Source organism: Capsaspora owczarzaki (assembly GCF_000151315.2).
Source record: "Capsaspora owczarzaki ATCC 30864 unplaced genomic scaffold supercont2.3, whole genome shotgun sequence".
NCBI lineage: Eukaryota > Filasterea > Ministeriida > Capsasporidae > Capsaspora > Capsaspora owczarzaki.
In genome coordinates this window covers 2288503-2307470 of record NW_011887294.1, presented here as the reverse complement: position 1 = coordinate 2307470, position 18968 = coordinate 2288503, and the positions used below count along the sequence as shown (strand labels likewise).

The window sequence follows — 18968 nt, the reverse complement described above, 5'->3', positions numbered from 1 at the left end:
TTTCTTGGCTTTTGAATGGCTTACGTATTGTACTTTAATCAACTATGTGAACAAACACACAAACTTGTCATTCTACTAGTACTCTCAAAATTTGAGACTGGCAGCATGCTGCGATGCGCGTTCAGACATGTTAATGGCTGCGTCCAAAGGCAGAACATCAGGCTCGCCACTGAGAGAAAACCCACACAGCGCAAGATAAGAATGAAGTGGATCTGTGCAAAATACACGGCATGTTTGAGCAACTCTGGACTGAACACTCGACCACGTGAAGCTTCAACCAAACAACGCATCCACAGCATGCATGCTTAACACATGGTACACACCGGCAAGCGTGTCGGGCGACTTGGCCAACCCTCCGGTGGTAGTCGATTGAGTTGAAAGCAAAAAGCCGCGAAGGCACGTTCTATCGACGAGATCGTAGGCTCCCAGAATCTAATCAATAAACAGCAAGGCAAGGGCATTGGTAGGAGAAGAGCAAAGAGGCAGCCCCGTTTCCACTTTCTGATAGCACCAAACAATGTGCTGCGCTACCTTCAGAGTACCACCAACCCAAAACGAGTAGCACGAATCGACGAGCTTTCCGGGGCGACCGGTAAACCCAGTTTGTTGACGCATGATACACCACCGAATGATGCGGTCCTGACCCGATACCCCCACCCCCAAACAAAACACAAGTGAGAGTGACTTTTAAAAACAAACAAACACTGGCAGAGACTTGCGTCGTGACTCGAACAAAGCGAAGGAGGGGGGGAGGGCACACTCACTTGCTCGACCTTGGTGTAAACCTCGTCCAATTGGTCCATTAAATAGAGGGAAGCAACGCAAAGGAATGTGTAGCCAGCGTGGCCCTCCAAGCCTGGCGCGGCTGCAAACGACCCGTCGTAAGTCTGCCGCGACTTGATGTACGCAACGGCAGTGGCCTTGTTCACGCCACTCCAATCCTTGATGAGGTGTGATACAACACAGGCGCAGTACAGAAAGCGAACGTCGCTTTCGTTCTTGTCTGCCGTAGCGAAGAATCTGCGCAAGAGAGTGGGGATTTGAGTCAACAAAAAGTGCTCTCTGGCTCTCCAAAATTTCCAAAGTTTCGGAACGCTTACTCGCCGCTGTCCGATTGCAACGCCCGCATGCTCTGCACGATGGCTTGACGATTGACACGCGAAAAGTCGTCACCAAGCACCGCCAACACGGACAGCGCCGTAAAGCTCATGGCAAGGTGACCGCTGTCGTGTTTGAGGCAGGCTTGTGCTTCGCACTTTGGGTTGTACGGCGCTCCGACGCTTGATCCAGGGCGAAATCCGCACGCCTGAGCATTCAACCCTGTTTGTGAATGGTTTCGAGTTTCACGAATGATTCGTATTCATGCGCAATGGTGAGAGCGTTAGCGACAAAGCTTGAAAAAGTCCCAAATTTCCACGGAAGAGAGTCTTCTTCAGTCGGCCAAAACAACAAGGCCGAATGGTATGTCATCTGAGAGCTTGAATGTCAGCAAGTGTTGTGGGGCTTTGTTTACCGGGGTTGTCCTTGTCTGGCAGCACTTGCATTGCGTAGACCCAGTCAATGATGGCGGCTCTGCGCGACTCGATCAGCGCAAGCGAGTTGAGCAAGTCCAATCCGGACACTGCAAAGTACACGAGCGTCATTCTAAGCCCACGATTCAAGCCAATCAGAGACGTCCGTCAGTCATGGGTTGTGAGTGAGTGAGTGAGTGAAGTGCGTTGCCAAACGTTTGGCCCAGTCAGCCAGCACAGGGCTCAGGGCTCACCGCTGCGTGTCCAGCGTCGCCATGGAGCGCGGGAGGACCTTCAGGCACATTGCAAAGTACTTTGCGTGGCGCTGTCGGATGAACGTCTCCTGCGTGTCGATTGTCGCTGAACCCGAATCGCTCATAGTCAAAATCGTCAAAAAAGCACAACAAAAGGACTGACGCCCAAATCCAATCCAATCCAATCCAATCCAATCCATCAAGTCAGTTCGTCCAATGTGCTGTTCGTGCATCTGTAGCTACTCCCTTGTGGCAGTTACATGTACCTCAACGGAGCTCAGTTCAGCTCAGTTCAGCTTCAGTCTCCTTTTGTTGTCTTCCTTTCCTCCGCCGCTTTCTCTCTTGTTTCGCGTCCTGCAAAACGACAATGGCATCATCCGACACTGTGCTCGTCTCGCTTCCCAATGACTGGAAGCGCATCTCTGTGCCGTGCGCCTCCAACGCGACTGGTCAATCGCTCTTCAAGCTCGTCATGGCTGCTCTTCGTGTAACTCAATTCTTTCTCGCTCGGTCGGCTCTCTTTCCCCCCCCCCCGATCATCGGCCTCTGTCTCGTCTCTCCTTGTGCTCTCTCTGTCTCTTTGTCTCTCATTGTGCTCTGTCTCGTCATCAGTAGTCCAGAGTGTGTTGCTTCTGATCTTCGCCCTGTTTGGTGTTATGGCTTTGTTTTTTGATTATTGTTTTTTTTTTTTTTTTTTTTTTTTTTTTTTGCTGGATTTGTATTGAGCTTTTTATTTTTTTCTGCTTTTTTTTTTTTCTTGTCGGCTTTTTTTTTTTTATCCTTTTTTTTTCCTGTTGCTGCGCGATGCACTCTCCACACTCACTCACTCACACACTCACATACTACATCCACTTGCCCCCACTCGCATCGCATCCTCTTCAACGTCAACCTCGAGAACGACGAAAAACCATTGAAACAAGCTTTCGATTATTATTTGTATTTATTTATTTTTTTATTGAAATCTTGCTTTATGTTGAGAGCGATTGCTGCTGCTGCTGCTGCTCCCACATCGCCGTGTGTGAGTGAGGGGGGTGTGTGGGTGTCATCTTGGTTGCTTTTTGTTTGGTGGTGTTCGACGAGTCGGTGGATTCAACGTCACGTCCATTGAACTTGCTTCCTCCAGAGCAGCGACCAACGGACTTGTAAACTGCTTGGAACTGCCTGGGTGGTGCTCATTCTCATTCTCATGCTGGAGCTCATCTTGGTGTTGCTTTTTTGTTTGGTCTTGGTGTGTGGGTGGGGCGGTGAAACAAACGGACCTGTGCGTTGCTCACCGTTTTTTGCTTTTTGTTACTATGTGCGCCCTCACAGATCGAAGAACCTGTCTGGTTCTCAATCGAAGTGCTCACTCGCAAGGGCAAGAAGCACTGGCTGCAGGCAGGCAAGACGCTCGAGGAGCAAGACCTCGATCTCAAGCGCCACGTCAAGCTGCGCGTCAAGTACTTCCCGCCAACCTCAACCATCATCCTGCAAAAGAACTCTGCAGTAACCCGCAACCTGCTCTACCTCGACATCCAGGAAAACGTCCTCAACGGCAACATTGCCTGCCCCACCGTCCAGGCGCTCCAGCTCGCCGCATTCACCATGCAGGCCGTCTTTGGCGACTTCAACCCCGCAGTGCACGTCGCCGGCTTCCTCGACGAGAACAAGGAGAAGAACCGCGCAAACCTTCTCCCTCGCGTCCTCCCAGACATTATCATGAAAAAGTCCCCCGAGGTCACGTCCGCCGAATGGCACCGAAAGATCTTTGAACTCCACCAGCGCCTCGCCGGCTGGTCTGTCGCCAAAGCCGAGGCTGGCTATGTGACGGTTGCCCAACAACTACCTCAATACGGTGTCAGCTTCCACGAGATTTTGGTGCGTGTGCCCTGTGTTTTGCTTTTTTGTCTTGAAGGGTTTTTTTTTTTTTTTTTTTGCTTTTTGCGCCCTGAAAGTGTTGCGGTTTTGCCCTGGAACATCCTGTCGTGTGTGTGTGTGTGTGTTTGAAGGACTGCTTCTGACGACTCATTTCCCCTTTTGTGCGTTGCGGATGCGCTTGGGTTTTGTTTTTTTTTTCTTGTCATGCAGGACACTAGCAACGTCAATCGCATGATTGGCATCTCTCTCAAGGGCATTCACTTTTACGAATCGTCCACCGAGCAGCCTGCAGATGTGTCCTTCTCTTGGTAAGGGGGGCAGAGTTACATGAGAGAGAATTTTGGGTTTCACCGTTTTCTTGTTTTTTTCTAACCGTTCGACGCTGTCTTCTCTCTCCAAACAAACAAAAAATCTGCAGGTCGGAGTTGGATTCTACGTATGTGCAGGGCAGCAAGTTTGCCATTCAACTCAAGGACACTGTCATGCCCCTCATCACTGTGCGCATGAAGAGCAAGTCCGACGCGACCGAGTTGCTGGACATGTGCATTGGCTACCACATGCGCTTCAACCGCGTGATGGAGCAGCAACGCATTGCCATTGCCCAGCGCTCGGGCAACGCACCCACTCCCACCAAGTCTGGCACGTCCCCCAACCCGGCCACCGCCGCTCCTGCTCCCGCTGCCGCCCCTGCCGCATCGTCCTCGGCCGCCCCGGCAGCCGACACTGCGCCAATTGCGTATGACGAGACTGTCATCAACCAGGAGGAGAAGGCTGAGGCGCAACTGCAAAAGACTGTCTTGTCCAAGAACGACGGCAAGGGCACGGTCCGCATCAAGGTCGGCGCCAACTTGTTTGCCGTGTCTGAGAGCCAGGACGATGCCGAAGATCTGCCCGCAGGCCTGTCGCAGGCGCGCAAGGCATTGGATGAGGAGCCGCCGGCAGGCACCAAGGACCCGTTCATGAACACGCTCAAGCGTGTCCGCAACGCCGCCAAGGACGCCGAAAACACCTTCCTCATGTTCGCCAAGATGATTGAGCAAAACCCCGATTCCGTTAGCGACATTGACATTGACAAGTTGTTGGGTGGCGCGCGATAAAAACCCCCAAACCAAACCAAAGCCAACAGGAAGAAGTGTGTGATGGCCCCCGACTCTTTTTTGTTTTTTTCCAGCCTTGTCAGATAATGCGCTTTTGATGGTGTTGAGTTGTTTGAACGTGTTGTTGCAACTCCAATCCGACTTCATCGACTTCTTTGAGCTCTTCAATCCGTTTTTGCAGTCCGACTGATTTCTGTCGAATCATCACAAAGCATGAGCAAAAAGCCACATCACAAAGCATGAGCAAAAAGTCGCATCACAAAACATGAGCAAAAAGCCACAACGCGAAACTGAATTGAATCACTTGGCTCGCAAACTACGATGGACACAGCAGAACTAGCGACATGCGTCGAATTAACCGTACAAAGATTACCATACAAGCATACACACAATACTCTAAAACAAACACACTGAGCTCAAACAGCCCTCGATGCGAAGAAAATTGCAATTTCGGTGGGTACAAAATGGAAAAGAAGAGCGGAAATGCGTTGTCACCAAATGGCCCTGCCACTGGCGCACTCTGCGCTACGTTTCAGTTTTCCAAACAGTGGTGTGTGCGTGCACAAAGCCATTGCGACACACCATCGAAAAAAAAAAAAACATCAAGCAAAAAAAAACAAAAGTAGAGAAAAAGAAATAAAAGGCCAGGCGAAAACTCGTGGCCCGGAAAAAGTGGTTAATGAAGAGCCCGAAAGGGGGCGACCAAACAACGAAGCGTCCATCTCCATCCGAACAGATGGACGGATGTGAACAACAAAAGATATCTCACCGCAAGACCAACACGTCCCTCCTTAGTTGAGGTGTTCAAGGAGAGTTCGTGTGAAATCTTGCTCGTGGCGAGTGTTTTCGAAAATGGTCTGAGGGTTCTCGGAGGGACACCGCAAGAAGGATGGCGCGAAAACCATGGCGAGATTGTCCAGGCTCATCTTGGTGACGGCTTGGTTGCCCGGCTCGCCGATCTGCTTGAGGAAGGAAATGAGGTAGCGCACAACGTCACGGTTGATTTGCGGCAGACCGTCGATGATGGCGATCGCCTGTGTGGCTTCCTTGGCGTTCTTAATGCAGTCGGGGTAGAATTCGGTCGGAATGATGGGCTCGTCCAGTTCGCGGAGCCAGAGCTTGAGGAGCGAGGCAGGGACGTGCGGGTCGTCCGAGGCGATGGCGTAATCCGCTCGCTCAATCTTGAGCTTGAGCGCAAAGACAGCGTCCGTGTCGCCGGGCACGCGGAAGATGCCCTCCGTCTTGGCACCGCTGAGGCGGAGGACGCTTTCGGTGAGGGAAGTGAGCACGAGGGGCAGCTTGACGTCGGGCATTTTGCCCGTCTGCATCGACATGATGTCGTCCAGGGTGGAGCCAAACACGGAGGGGTTGAAGGGCGCGTCACGAGCACGCTCGATTTCGGGCAGCGTGGGAACGCGAGCGCGCGCACCGGTTTCGCACACACGCATCAGCTTCTTGAACGAGTAGCGCGCGAGCGTGTTGACGCGAGGCTCGGAATCGTCGTAGTGCATCAGCACAAAGTGCTTGAGATAGTTTTCCATATTCCGCGAGGGAGGGAACATCCAGACCATCACGGAGAGCAGTACCCAGCCGTTGACGTGGCTTTCGAGGTGTGGGTTGCCGGCAATCTGCTTGCACAGCTGGGAAAAGATCTCGTCACGGATTTCGGGCAAAAACAAGCCCTTCTCGAGGATGTGCTGGATTACGTGCGGGACGGTGGGGAACTTGCGGAGCTCGCGGTCGCCCATGACCATCTGGATGAGGCGGAAAATGTTGATGGCGTCCTTGACCACGTTCTTGTGCTTGGGATTGAGTTGGATGACGGTGAGTGTCGAGGCGATCGGGGCCGACGTCCAGCGGGACATGGCCGCGAGCGAGACTTTCCGACGAAAGATGCCAGCCTTCTGCGCTACAAAGAATTTTTTGGCAAAGTTCTCAAAGGCAAACTCTGCAGCGTCGCTCTTGTTCGATGAGCTGGACCGGAGACGCAGCAGCTCTGCCTGCGACGGCGACATGTTCATCTTCTTCTGGACGGCGTCCTGGATGGTCTCGCCAGTGTCGGTAATGCTGGTGGGGACGCCGTTGCGCGTTTCGACGGCGACGAGCGTTGGTGTGCTGTCCACTGTGGCTGCGCCATTGTCCTGGTGTGTCATTGCTTGCTGCTTTGTTGTGCTTGTTTGCAGGTGTGTTTTGTTGTCTTGTTTGCTTTGGATTGTCGGTCCTTTTGTTGTTTGCTTTGGTTTTGCTGTTGATCTCTGTTCCAAAGCTTGGTGAAGAGAAACAAACCAACAATCAAAGAAAAAAAAAAAAAAACTCTAAAAAATCACACAAAATCAAAAAAAAAAACTAAAAATAAGTTTTCAACCGACGCGTGAATGATTGCGAGTGAACACGGGAGCAAGAAACGGAAGAGGACAGCAAAGAGACACGGGAGGTGCAGTGTGTGTGTTGGGGGAGGGGAAAGAGTAGGAGTCGCCATCGATGGCGAACGGAGCAGCAATCCAAATCAATGCACACAGAGAAAGGAGATCAAAAAAAAAAAAAAAAAAAAAAAAAAAAAAAAAGGCAGCCGCGAGTTGTGCCAGACCTTCCGATGCGAATGCAGAAAGCGAGGCCACAGCCTCCCGCCGTGGAAAAGGCGACAAGGCGACAGCAACAGTGATTGCAAGCGAGCGTCCAGAAAGCGAGATGGACGTTGGAAAGCATCAGAGACAAAAGAGAAGCGCACAGCAAAAAGCAAAAAAAAAAAAAAAAAAAAAGAAGCCACAACAACAGCCGTCACTGTTTGTCTTTTTTTTTTTTTTTTTTTTGCTTTTTTGCTTTTTGTGCATCCCACAGCGAATAGCGAGAAGAGGGGGGGGGGAACAGAGAGCAATCAAACGTTGCTGAAGATCAACACCTGCTTCAATGTGAAGCTCCTGAGATCAACCTCCCGCCATGATCCGATTCTTCAGGGGGTTGAGACTAAATCCGTAGCATCTGAGCAAAAGCGGGATCTGCCAGCGTGATCTGGGGATCTGCCTTCCCCACTCAGAGCGCCGCCCGTTGGGGTTCGAGGGCCAATGCTGTCAGGGATCAACGAGTGGTACACCCAGGGTTGCCCAGCAGACGCCAGCTGAGTGCCTGCTCCGCTTCCTGCCTCCGAGGCAAGTGCAATGCTCTCGTGCTAAAAGCAAAAAAAAAAAAAAAAAAAAAAAAAAAAAAAAAAAACACGTTGACTTTGGTTTGTGGCCGCCAGTGACTCCATGGACAGCAGCGCGACCAGGCATGGAAGACACTGGAAGAGTGTCACGGCTGTAGTTCGACACGCGCGCGCGCGCGGGGGGGACAAGATGCTCCGGCATGACGTCTCTCCTCGGCTTTGCTTTACTTTTGCTTTTGAAAAAGGGAAAAAAAAAAATGCTGGTTTTTTTTTTGAGGTTTTTTTTTTTTTGAGTCTGTTCTGAGCATCTCTGAGCGGGAGCCGCGTTCTTCTGCCTCACTCCCTCTCTCTCTCTCTCTCTCTCTCTCTCTCTCTCTCTTTGATCAAACGGTTTGCTGAATCGCAATCGGTGGTGTGCTGCAAAAGGACGATCTTTACTGAATAAAAAAAAAAAAGGACTGAGAAAACGAGACGATTGGTGCAAAATGTAACAAGTTGCACTGAGTCGTGACTTTGTATCGCAACCCATTCGTTCGTCAAGTGCACTGGGTAGATCAGAGAAAGCAACAACAATCAAAAAGCCGGATGCAAGTCTCAGTCCTCTTTCCTAGCCAAAAACAACAAAACCAACCAACCGAATGGCTTTGGCTGCCTCGTCGCAGCCAGTGCTGCAGGAGGGATTGACGCATGTCGAGTTTCTCGGTGTGCCGCCACTGCTTGCTCAGTTCAAGGAAGACCAGATGTCCTGGCGAATGGCGCTCTCAAGGTGAGCATTGGAAGAAAGCGCTCGTTTTATTCTCAGACCCCGAGCGCATGCAACACCTGCGCAACACTGGCACTTGTGATTCTGATGCTGTGTGTATGATTTTGTTTGAATGTGTGTGTGTGTGTGTGTGTGTGTGTGTGTGTGGCTCAGCGATGGTCTCTCGCTCGCGCTGCTCTGCGATGAAGTGCTCGTCATCAGACACGGGCCGCCGCATCCCGAGCTGCAAGTCCACGGTAAAGCGATTTGCGATGCACTAACGTATCTCTATTCAGTATTGCTCGGGTGCGGATGCTGACTGACTGCTGACATTGGGGGCTGCGCTGTATTTGGCTTTTTTGCTTCTGTGGCATTGACGCGTCGGAACAGTTGACCAAGACCTCGCGCCGCACCACCGCCTGCTGAGCTGGAGCCAAGACGATGCGTTCATTGCCATTTGCTCGAGGTAGGTGCGAGGTCGGGGATTTCGGCGGGCTCTGCTCGAGTCGAGCTCATCCTCACTTTCGCTGCACCCCTTTCGCTTGCTTGGCTTTGGTCAGTGATGGCATCGTCCAGTTGATCAATCGGGACGGAAAGCACATGTACGAGATTGATGCTCGCGCTGCGACGGTTGGCATTCCGCTGCCGAGCGCAATCGCTCGCTCAGCCGCGACCGTCTCCAAAGGCGGATTGGGCGGGTGGCGCCGTCTCATCCATCCCGCTCGCTCGGCGTCGGTAGTGGCACCAACAAACGCTGACAATCGTGCAGATGCCTCTGGTGGCAACGCCAGTTCACCACAAGTCGCCCAAACACGGTTGCTCCAGCCCTTCGCGGCGATGGCGCTGCTCCCTCGTCGGTCCTTTGCCGACCGGCAGTGGGTGGCTGAGCTCTTGCTGCTTGATTACGATGGTCGGCTGTTCAGTTTTCACGTCGGGTGTGTATCTCGTTTTGGTTGTTGCTGTTTGTCCTCTTGCCGCAAGAAACTCACAAAGATGGTTTTTGATCTTTTTTTCGTTTGGCTAACCACCACCCCCTCCTCCATGCTGCTGCTGCCACAGGTCACCTTCGCGGGGCAAAAAGCACGAGCTCGCTAATGTGTTTGACACCGAGTTTGAAGACGGCGTCGTGACTGCCCTTACTTACAGTGCTTCCAGACAACTGCTCATTCTCGCCCACGCCGCCATCGCTCCATCCAAGTCCGGAACACCGACCATCCCGTGCCATTTGCTGTACTTCCGCCTCATCAACGAGTATCCATTCTTTGCTCCAGTGTTTGGTGCCTCTGTAAGTCACGGGGCCCCATGCTCTTTACTTTACCTTTTCCTCCAGCTTTTCCCTTGCCTTCGGGACTTTGTACCTTTGAATGCTGCCTTTGCCACCTGCATTCCTTGAAATCTTTTTTCTGCAAACCCTACTACCTGCACTAACATACGCTTTGTTCTTTTGTTCTTTTGTTCTTTTGTTTGTTTTTGGTTTTTGATTTTTTTTTCTTGGTCCCTCCGCTCTTTGGCTCAGGACTCTGCCGCGACATCGGATACAGTGGATGTTCATCAGCATGCACACTTGCATGCCAAGCGGAGGAGGCGACGCAAGCCGTTGTGGTTCCCTCTTCGGTGGCTTCTCGCGTTTCTTTCCCTCTTGTGGTCCATTTTTTTCTTCTGGCGAAAGCCCAAAGTCGTCAATGTACCTCTGCCTGTGCGGTGCTCGATTGCGCGATCTGGTCGGCACGCTGCCTTGCTCGATACATCGGGCGCAGTGAGCTTATTTGTGCTTCCACAGACTTCGCCGTTTGCCGTGCTTCACGACGTCGGAGCTGTGACTGGCCAGCTTCAGCAAGTCTGCCCCGCCAAGGTCATGGTTTCGTCGCCCCACGCTCCTGGCATGCAGCGTGGCAGCGGAGTGCATGTTGAGGAGCATCGAGATGCCTTCTCCACGCTGCTCAACTTGCAAAGTGGAAATCTGGACGCCAACTGGTCGTTGAAGCCGCTGGCGGGCGAGCAAGGCGAACAAAACCCCATCGTCCGTGCATGTCGAAATATCGCATGGTTGTCAGAGACAACGCTCATGTGTTCGCTGTGGTCGGGCCACGTCATCGCACGCGATGTCTCCCAGCTGCTGGTGGGAAACCCAGCTGGCCAACCAACGCGGGTTTTGGGAACCCTGGCGCTTGCTCGCCCAAACCTTGTCTCCCCAAGCACCCAAGATCTTCAGGAGGATGCAACGGCCATCCTCTCGGCTGACTGTCTTGCGCCCTTTATCACTCGCGCTGACAGCCGAAGCCAGTTCTATCTGCTGGCCCGGGAGCAAACCTCGCTGTCCAATCTTTCAGCCTACTCGGCGCGCATGATGGACGAAACACTCCTGTCGACTGCTGAAGGAGGCCCGTGCGTGTGGTTGGAGCAGCCTCTTGCGCAGTACCTGAACGATCACGGAGGATCTTCCCGTGCAAAAGTGGTGCTTGCAGGTTCTGCGGCAGCAAATCCAGCGTTCAAGCGAGCCACACAAACAACCATCACCCTGAAAGCGGTCAAATTCATCACACCGCGAGAGCTGTTCCAGCACTGTCTGGACGCTCGCGACCTCAACACTGCCTTTTCACTGGCCGATCGATTTGGCTTTAGTCGAAACCCTGTTTATCAACGTCAGTGGGAGGCCGTCTCTCCATCCCATGAAAGCATTGACATGGTGCTTTCGAAAATTACAGATCGCGACTGGGTGGTGCAGGAATGTATCACCACCATCCCTCCAACACCTGAAATTGTGCGCAAGCTGGTCTTGCACGGCATTCGCCTCCTGTCAGCCCACGGCGAGGAGCAATCACCACGCTACAAACAGCTGTGTCGATATTACTGGCGCCTGGACACGTATGCCACCGTGTACACTGCCGTCGAACGCTCCTTCAGCGCGGACGAATTTCGAGAATTTCGGGACGTTAATTTGGTGGCGGCCGCGGTGCGCTTTGCCGAGGACAGGCATTTTGACGTGTTGCGCGCCATATTTACCAATCACCCCGACGAAACTCTGCCTCATTTGCTTCCGATTCTGTCCAACGTGGTCGAGTTGATTAATCCAAATCAGTACAAGTGGCTCTTCCCTCGGTGTGTCGAAAGTGGTGCGGATGGTCGTACGCTCGTGGTCGTGCCACCAACGTTTCCAGCGCGCGCCGGGACGAAAGCTGCTGCTGCTGCTGCTGCTGCTGCTGCTGCTACTTCTCTGGCTCCCATTGACGAACAAGTCGACGAAGAACTCGCAGCCAGCTTGCCCAACCCCGCGCCTCCTGGTCACCAAGACGAGGTGGCGGGATTTTACAACGCTTCCATGTTCAAGGGCATGGCTCGCTTCTCTGGCAGCCCACCGTCGGTCGAAGCAGTGACAGAGTGGTTTGTGAGGCGCGCGCGCGAGTTTGACGCTCAAACTGGCCTGGCCGAGAATGCGCTTGCTCTGCTCAGAATCGCCGCTCGAAATCGCATCCCCGGAGTCTACAAGCTCTTGTTCGATGCAAAGCTCCTGCAGGTCATGGTGTTTGAGACGTTCTGCGACCCGGGCTTCCAGCTCGGCGATTTAGAGGTGCTGGGGCAAGAGGAACGCATGGCCGCCTTAGTCGCCACCCCATTCGCCCGATTGCAGGCCGCCGAGTCGGCATTGGTCCAGCGTCTGCATGAGCAGCAAAATGCCCCAATCCAGCAGGCCCAACTTGCTGTGATTAGTTCTCAGCGCATCTTTGTCGAGGCGTTTTGGAAGTGGGTGGTGCCGTATGCTCGCACGCAGCGGTCCTCGTCCGGTCGCCCCGCTGCCTTCCTCGCTGAGCCCAACGCTCCCGCGCCCCCGCTTCCTGCTTTTGTCTTGGCCAAATTTGGCAATCCTTTGTTGGTTGAGACGGCCGCGCTGGTATTTGAAGAGTTTGCCGCGCAGTTGCGCAGCGTTTCGTCGTCGCCGGTGGGCTATCGTGATTCAAAGCCATTGTTGACGCTCGACGAGTGGGAGATGGAAGCACCCGAATCGGTTGCTGCTGCTGCTGTTGGTGCTGCCGCCCCCGCCGACACGCCGCAGCACCTGGCAGATCTCAATCTGGGCATTGACCGGATTGACCTCGAACTACTGTTTGCTGGTTTGGACTTGTGCCTGCTCCCTTTCACGCAGTCCACCAGCAGCTCCAGCAGCTCCAGCAGCTCCAGCAGCTCCAGCACTACCGGCGCCACCAACCAAGTCCAGCTGCAACAGACCCGCGTGCAACAGCGCACACTTGCATGTTTGCAGCGCATTTTGACAGCCGTGCACCATGCGACATCTCATCTGTTGTCGCTCGTTGCGGGCCAAACATTCCACGACCCGGTTGTCGCTGCCATTGCTGCCAAGGCAGAGAGCATTGTCATTCTGGCAACCCACAAGCTCTACAGTGTTCAAAAGTATGTGGCTGCATCGCAACTGCTGATGCAGTACGACGTGATGCGCATGCCGGCGTTCTTCTCGTCGGCAGCCGCGCAGGACGAACAAGAGGTCATGCAACTGTTGCTCCAACTCACCCGCCGCGCCGGTCGGGCTCGTCCGCCCTTGGTCAAGAACGATTGGAAGCGTTTGTTGGAGCACCTGCTGCAGCTGCAGCAGACCGTGTTTCCGTTTATTCCAGTCGAACGTTGCCATGTTTTGTTTGCGGAGGGCGTGCTCGCATCAGGCCGAGTTGAGCTGTTTGATTTGTTGAAAGACGTTCTGACTCGGAATGAGCACGAGGCGCCGTTACCGTTGCCCTCGTCTCGCTTGGGTTTCGACCAGAGCGAGGCTCTTGTAATTTCTGCTGCCAAGGAATACTTCAACGCATGTGCTTCGCCAAGCGACCCTGGCCTGGCTACAGCTCGCGCTTGCTTGCAGATCATAACCTCGCCTTCTGAAGCCGTGCAAGCGGAACACGACTTGCTGGATGCGATTGACATTTTGGCCGAGTTTCAAGTGGCTGCACTTCCCCTCCAAGTTCGCTTGTCCGAAGCGAGAATGGAGTTTGTCAAGAGCGTGCTGCATTCTGCGCCACGCGCCTACCGTCAGCCCGACCGTCTAGTTCGGCTCGCGCAGCTTCTCCGCGTTGTGCCCCGTTGGAATGAAGCTGCCAAGCTGGAAGTGCTGCTTCTGGTTGCCAAGCAAGCGATGGACGTGGGCGACTACGACCTGGCTGCCAACTTGAGCCTTGGGTTGACCGGATCGCAGTTACCTGCCGTCTGGCAGCTGTACCTGCAAATTGGCTCTGCGACGCAATACCACAACCATCTCATCAAAGAGAAGCTCTTGGCTCATGCTCTCAATCTCTGCGACGATTCGTCCATCGATTCTGTGTTTGCACAATGGAGTGTTGTGCGTCATGCGATGGAGCAACAACACATCGTGTCCCCATCTCGGCTGTTGGATGCTGCGCCCGGCTCGCCAACAGCCCCCGCCTCCGTAACAGGGCTCCACTCCGATGACCACGTGCATGAGCGCTATTGTGAGATTCTGCAAGGCTGGTCATTTGCTCGAATTGCCAGCGAAATGACGGTCGCCAAGCACCCCAACGAGCCAGCGCCGGCTCCAATCCAAGCTAGCCTCACATCCGTGGACGCCGGCACGGCATCCGCGTTGCCAGATCATTCTCCCCAAGTCTCTGAGATTGAGGCGAGCAAGCACGCCGAGGCCACGGCGGCCGCTGCTGCCTCTCCTTTGGCGAGCTCACCCACCACGACGTTGGCCACTCCTCCTGTTGAAAGCGACCCCGTCTCTACCTTTATCACTCAACTCAACCAAGCTGCCACCATTGCCCAGTTTGTACTGTCGCAGCGCATCATGGACGCTGGTCGCCTCAGCGCTCAACTGCTCAAAGTTCCAATTTCGCGAACTCCAGGCGGCAACCTGAATAACATCAAGTTGTTCCTGGAAACAATCTGCTCTACTGTCGAGTTCCATCCTGCACGAGCTGGGGCGGAGCAACGCGGGATTAATGTTGATGAGAATTTGATGCTTTGTTTGAAGGCGCTTGGTGTCGTCATGTCCGAGGTGGAAAAGCGCAAGCAAGGTTTGGTTGCGTAGTCCTGTCTGTTTATGGTCCTTTTTGGACGTTTCTCTTTGTATTTGGTGTGGTTGCCTTTCGAAATGCAAACAAAATTCATACAATATCACACTGCTTCAACAACTGAAAGATCTTGCGATGGAACCCGCGGTTTTCTTCCGAAGAGCAACAACTACTCGACTGCCATTGCCGTTGGGCCTCTCAATATTTGGCGCTCCGTGACCTGGAACAGAGCATGAGCCTCCTCCTGAGAGAGAGGCCTCTTCATTTTTTGGAAGGCCGCTTCTTCGCTGATACCATCGCGTTGCGAGATCAGCTGCAGCACTGCCTCCGGCACGATCACATGTGTCAAAAATCTATGGTCTCGGCACGGCGGCCGCGACATCAGCTTTCGGTCGCCCTCGAAATGGGAGAGCAACTTCAGTACGACACTGTCGGGCACTGGTCCAGAAGCAGGCGGGCGAGAGTCGTCACCCTTGGCGTACTCGTCTCGCCAATACGAAAAACCACCGTCTGCAACTTTGCAAATATGAGGCAGTATTTCCTTGGCAAAGGTCTTGATGTTTCCTGTGTACCTGGCGCTGCGCGAGAGGACGAAATTCGTAACAATGAGTGCAAGCACAACACGACGCACAGAGGCCGTTTCAAGGTGCTTCAACAGCTTGCCTAATTGCCAGTATGGCGTCTTGCTCTTCATCGCTACTATCGCGTGCGTCAGCGGCCGATGGCTGGACAGTGTTGCCGTTGTTGTCGTCGTCATCTGACAATTCCTCGGCTTGTTGGTCGGTGTCCATAGGGTCATCCTCGTCGTCCGAAGCCGCCTTGGCAAAGAAGCGCTGCTTCATCGGAGAGCTTTGATCGATACTAGCCGTCCCAACGGCAAGCTTCTCCGCCGCTTTTCTGGCTCGGGCTAGCGCTTCACGGTAAGCAGCAGGCGTGTCTGGGTCATCCGGATCGGTACATTTGTACGGTTTCACAGAGATAAACTTGGCCCTATGTGATGACACGCAAGCAAACAGGTTGGTACTTTGACCATCGACACGCAAAAGCTTCTGTTACATACCGTTTCTCCAGAGGCTTGTCCGTCAATGACAGGTTTCCAGTGAACAAGTTGCATTCGTGCAATTTCTGTGCCTTCAGACGTGAAATGTACTTGGCAGGCCACCAAATGAAGCGGTTGAGCATCAAGTCCAGGCGGCGCTTTGCCCAAACGACCGTGCCAGGCCGGAAGTCGGTCGTAGACTGGTGCGATAGTTGGACAGCCGGGAGTTCGTCATCCGAATCGTCGTCTACCGGACCAGACGATGACGGAAGGTCCCCGTCTTCGTCCTCATCGTCAAACTGCTGTCGGACTACTCCAGATCGCAAGCGAGTTTCAAAAGCAGCCGAATCTCCACTCGAGCTCGGGGGAGAAGAGCTTGGCTCCACATGTGGATCAAGTCTGAGAACTTTCCGAGCGGGAGGCAGCGCCTTATCGCTCGGTCCAGCAGCAGCAGCAGCAGCAGCAGCAGCAGCAGTTGTCGACACTGTTTCTTGTGCTGAAAGGGCGATAGAACGCAAGACGGAAGCAGAAGCTGCTGCCACTGCAGCTGGCGTCGAATCTGGCTCTAAAAAGTCCGCTGCAATCGAACGGACTACTGACGGACGAGGGATGGATGTATTGGTTGGGCGGTGCGCATGGGTTGCTCGAGACGGTTGCTCGTCAAAATCAAACACTTCGAGCTTTGTCTTTGGTGACTTGTCTGGGTTGTTGGCAGCATCGGTGTGCTCTTTGGAAGCGGTGCGCCCTTTGACCGATGTTGGCAGTGGCTTTGCAGCCGCTGACGAAAAGAAAGTGTCAAGTTTTGGTTGCTGCGTTGGTTTGGATGTTTGATGTTGCTTCTTGCCAGCTGTTGACGAAGGCTGGGGTGCAGCAACTGGCCCTGGATTTGCCCGAGTTGATCGCTTGCCACTTGGACTTTCTGCACTGTCGTCGGGTACCACGGGAAGTTCACCGTTGCGGCTGAGGCTCACCTGTGCTTGGCTTTGTCGGCCAGGTTTGTTCACCTTAGCGCTATTAAAACTAGAGTCCTCCTGGCTGCTGCTCGCGACATTGGCCACGGACGCGCGGGCGGAGATATTGGCGGCGTCTGCATCCGACTCGCTGGTATATCGCTTGGAAGCGCCACCAGCACCACGGTTGGAAGCTACTCTGGCATGCGACGACTTGGTCTCGGGTGATGCGACACGCTGGCGCAACTTTCTGATCTCAGTACCATCCGCGGCAGAGTTGAAAAGTCCACGTTGACGACTCCCTTGTGAATCATCGCCAGGACTCTGGCTGCTGGCTAGAGCGCGCCTCGACCTTGGCTCCTCTTGACTGCTCACTACGTCGGTCACATCCGCGGCCGACACTCGCAGGGAAGGGCCTGGCCCCTCGGCATCCATTTCGCTCGCCCTTCGTTTGGAAATGGCAAGAGTTGGACTGGAAGCGCTTTTTGCGCGAGGATTCGGGGATGCTGGAGACTTTGCGTTGGGTGAAGCGATGGTGCGCTGTCGCAACTGCCGAACCGCAGGCTTGTCTTCTTCTTCCAAGCTGTTAGGCTCAATCACATCCCGATGTACTGTGGAACGTCCGCTTGCTTGTGAAGTGCGAGGACTTTGCGCAAAGTCGATTGCTGCGACCTTTGGCTTGGACTGGTCTGGCTCGAGAGTTGTTGGGGTATCAATCACTTCGATCTTCGCCTTGGACTTGGAAGCCTGCACTGGGGTATCAAACATGGACTTGGATAGGACGAGGGGCGGCCGGCTGCGAAGGGCTCGCTGCTCCTCGGCGGATGTATATGTGTAAACTGCGCCAGGCTTGCAGTTTTTCGCTGTGGCTTTGGATCCAGAGACGATTCGGACGTGGAGGGAAACGAAGAGCGTGGAGGGAAACGAAGAGCCGGACGAGCTTCTGGCTGCAAGGAGAGTTTGCGAGGCTTTTGCAGGCTCGGGCTGGTTGCTTGTGCCAGGTGCTTTTGAGCGCACAGGGGCAGAGTTTGTTGCTTTGGGACTCTTTCCAGCCAGAGCCGTTGCGTTGACGAGTGGGTGTTCGACTTGGCTGAAAATCAGCATCATCATTCTGACCATCAAAAGTCTGCGCGAGTAAACCTTGTTGCAAGCGGTCTTTCGCAAGGCTAAGCGAGGTAGAGTAGCGGATGTGCTCGGTTTTGTTGTGCGGCATGGCTTGTATGAAACTGGCACGAAGGGTGCCGATCAAATCTTCGTGAAAAGGCTTGATATCAGCTGCATTGGTGATGAACACGCTACGAGAAACAAGACAATGGTCATGTGGATTGTCGTTGGCAAATGAGTGGATTGTCGTTGGCAAATGAGTGGAATCTGCTGAAAATATGGAGCAAAGCCACATTTCCAGTACTTTTGCAACATGAAGGGCAGACGTACGGTTGAGGAGGTTTGGGCGCGCTGTCAATCATACGGCAAACCGCAATCGGTGGACTACTTGACTTGTTCGAATGAGCATTTGGAGGAAGAACCTGCAGCACGACACACACACAACAGAGAAGGGTCAACTTTCTGATATCGTACGTGTTGTCCGCGCGACTACTACAGTGTCCACGACCCCCATCCCCCACACGTTTGGGAGCTTGACTACAATGCTGTTGACACATCCAAGTGCTTAATCAATCCAACAAAACAGCGAATTGTACCTGAGCTGGCCAGAAATGTCCATCCAACTTGACTAGAACGATCTTGTTTGTTTCAAAGACTGTGACAAGCACAAAAATTCAACATCATCAGCCATGAACAATACACAATGAATAACGTCGAGCTCTCAGCAATGACAGGTCAAAGTGAGATGCTCAGAATGACAGGTTTTTATCAGAATGAAGCGTTTTTTGCAGCCAACGTCGGCCACATCCAACCGCCAACCCCAACACACATCCCCAGCGCTTGGTTGAGGATGGACTTGATGGAGCTCTCCACCTCGCTTGTTCATCGTCGTCATACGAGTGAAGTGAAGTGAAGCTGGGATTCTTGATCCAAAAGCCAGCGCTCTTCTGCGTTCAGTCGCAGGTGATTGCGACGAGATGGTTGTTGTTGTTGTTGTTGTCGTTGTTGTTGTGTATGATGTGTGAGTGTGATGGTGTTAGTACTTGGCATGGCGGGTGCTGCTGCTGGAGCGAGGAGCCCTGCTGCTCTTGGTCTGCCTTGCTGCTGGACGAGCTGGCTGATGCGGCCACCATTACTACTACTACTATTACTATTACTACTACTACTATGATGACTGTCAGTATTAGTAGTAGTAGTACTATCAGCAGTCGTAGTTCGCTTGGCTTTGAGTGGCATGGTT

The 18968-nt window shown here is 53.4% G+C and overlaps 5 protein-coding genes across 5 annotated transcripts; 2 read left to right on the top strand and 3 right to left on the bottom strand.

Annotated features, from left to right (window-relative positions):
* Positions 1-16: 16 nt before the first annotated feature.
* CAOG_02726 (geranylgeranyltransferase beta subunit) lies at positions 17-2072 on the bottom strand. Its single transcript, XM_004349426.2, has 8 exons — positions 2032-2072; positions 1766-1923; positions 1514-1644; positions 1101-1320; positions 765-1020; positions 532-639; positions 324-432; positions 17-212 (listed from the first exon to the last, which is right to left on the bottom strand). Exons 2-8 carry the CDS (start codon positions 1888-1890, stop codon positions 85-87), a joined length of 1077 nt encoding a protein of 358 aa, XP_004349476.1. The 5' UTR covers positions 1891-1923; positions 2032-2072; the 3' UTR covers positions 17-84.
* CAOG_02725 (hypothetical protein) lies at positions 2056-4905 on the top strand. The gene is made up of 4 exons (XM_004349425.2): positions 2056-2252; positions 3077-3622; positions 3833-3930; positions 4041-4905. Exons 1-4 carry the CDS (start codon positions 2133-2135, stop codon positions 4717-4719), a joined length of 1443 nt encoding a protein of 480 aa, XP_004349475.2. The 5' UTR covers positions 2056-2132; the 3' UTR covers positions 4720-4905.
* Positions 4906-5510: 605 nt separating this feature from the next.
* On the bottom strand, positions 5511-7988 carry CAOG_02724 (hypothetical protein; the record flags this gene model as incomplete). Its single annotated transcript, XM_004349424.1, has 3 exons — positions 5511-6841; positions 7750-7885; positions 7962-7988. The coding sequence occupies 3 exons, from the start codon at positions 7986-7988 to the stop codon at positions 5511-5513; spliced, it is 1494 nt and encodes a 497-aa protein (XP_004349474.1).
* A 480-nt stretch (positions 7989-8468) lies between these two features.
* CAOG_02723 (hypothetical protein) lies at positions 8469-14759 on the top strand. Its single transcript, XM_004349423.2, has 6 exons — positions 8469-8627; positions 8778-8860; positions 8994-9069; positions 9164-9538; positions 9663-9888; positions 10120-14759. Exons 1-6 carry the CDS (start codon positions 8500-8502, stop codon positions 14650-14652), a joined length of 5421 nt encoding a protein of 1806 aa, XP_004349473.2. The 5' UTR covers positions 8469-8499; the 3' UTR covers positions 14653-14759.
* A 45-nt stretch (positions 14760-14804) lies between these two features.
* On the bottom strand, positions 14805-18964 carry CAOG_02722 (hypothetical protein; the record flags this gene model as incomplete). The annotated part of the gene is made up of 7 exons (XM_004349422.2): positions 14805-15199; positions 15336-15625; positions 15696-17628; positions 17741-17919; positions 18059-18150; positions 18325-18383; positions 18772-18964. 7 exons carry the CDS (start codon positions 18962-18964, stop codon positions 14805-14807), a joined length of 3141 nt encoding a protein of 1046 aa, XP_004349472.2.
* Positions 18965-18968: the final 4 nt, after the last annotated feature.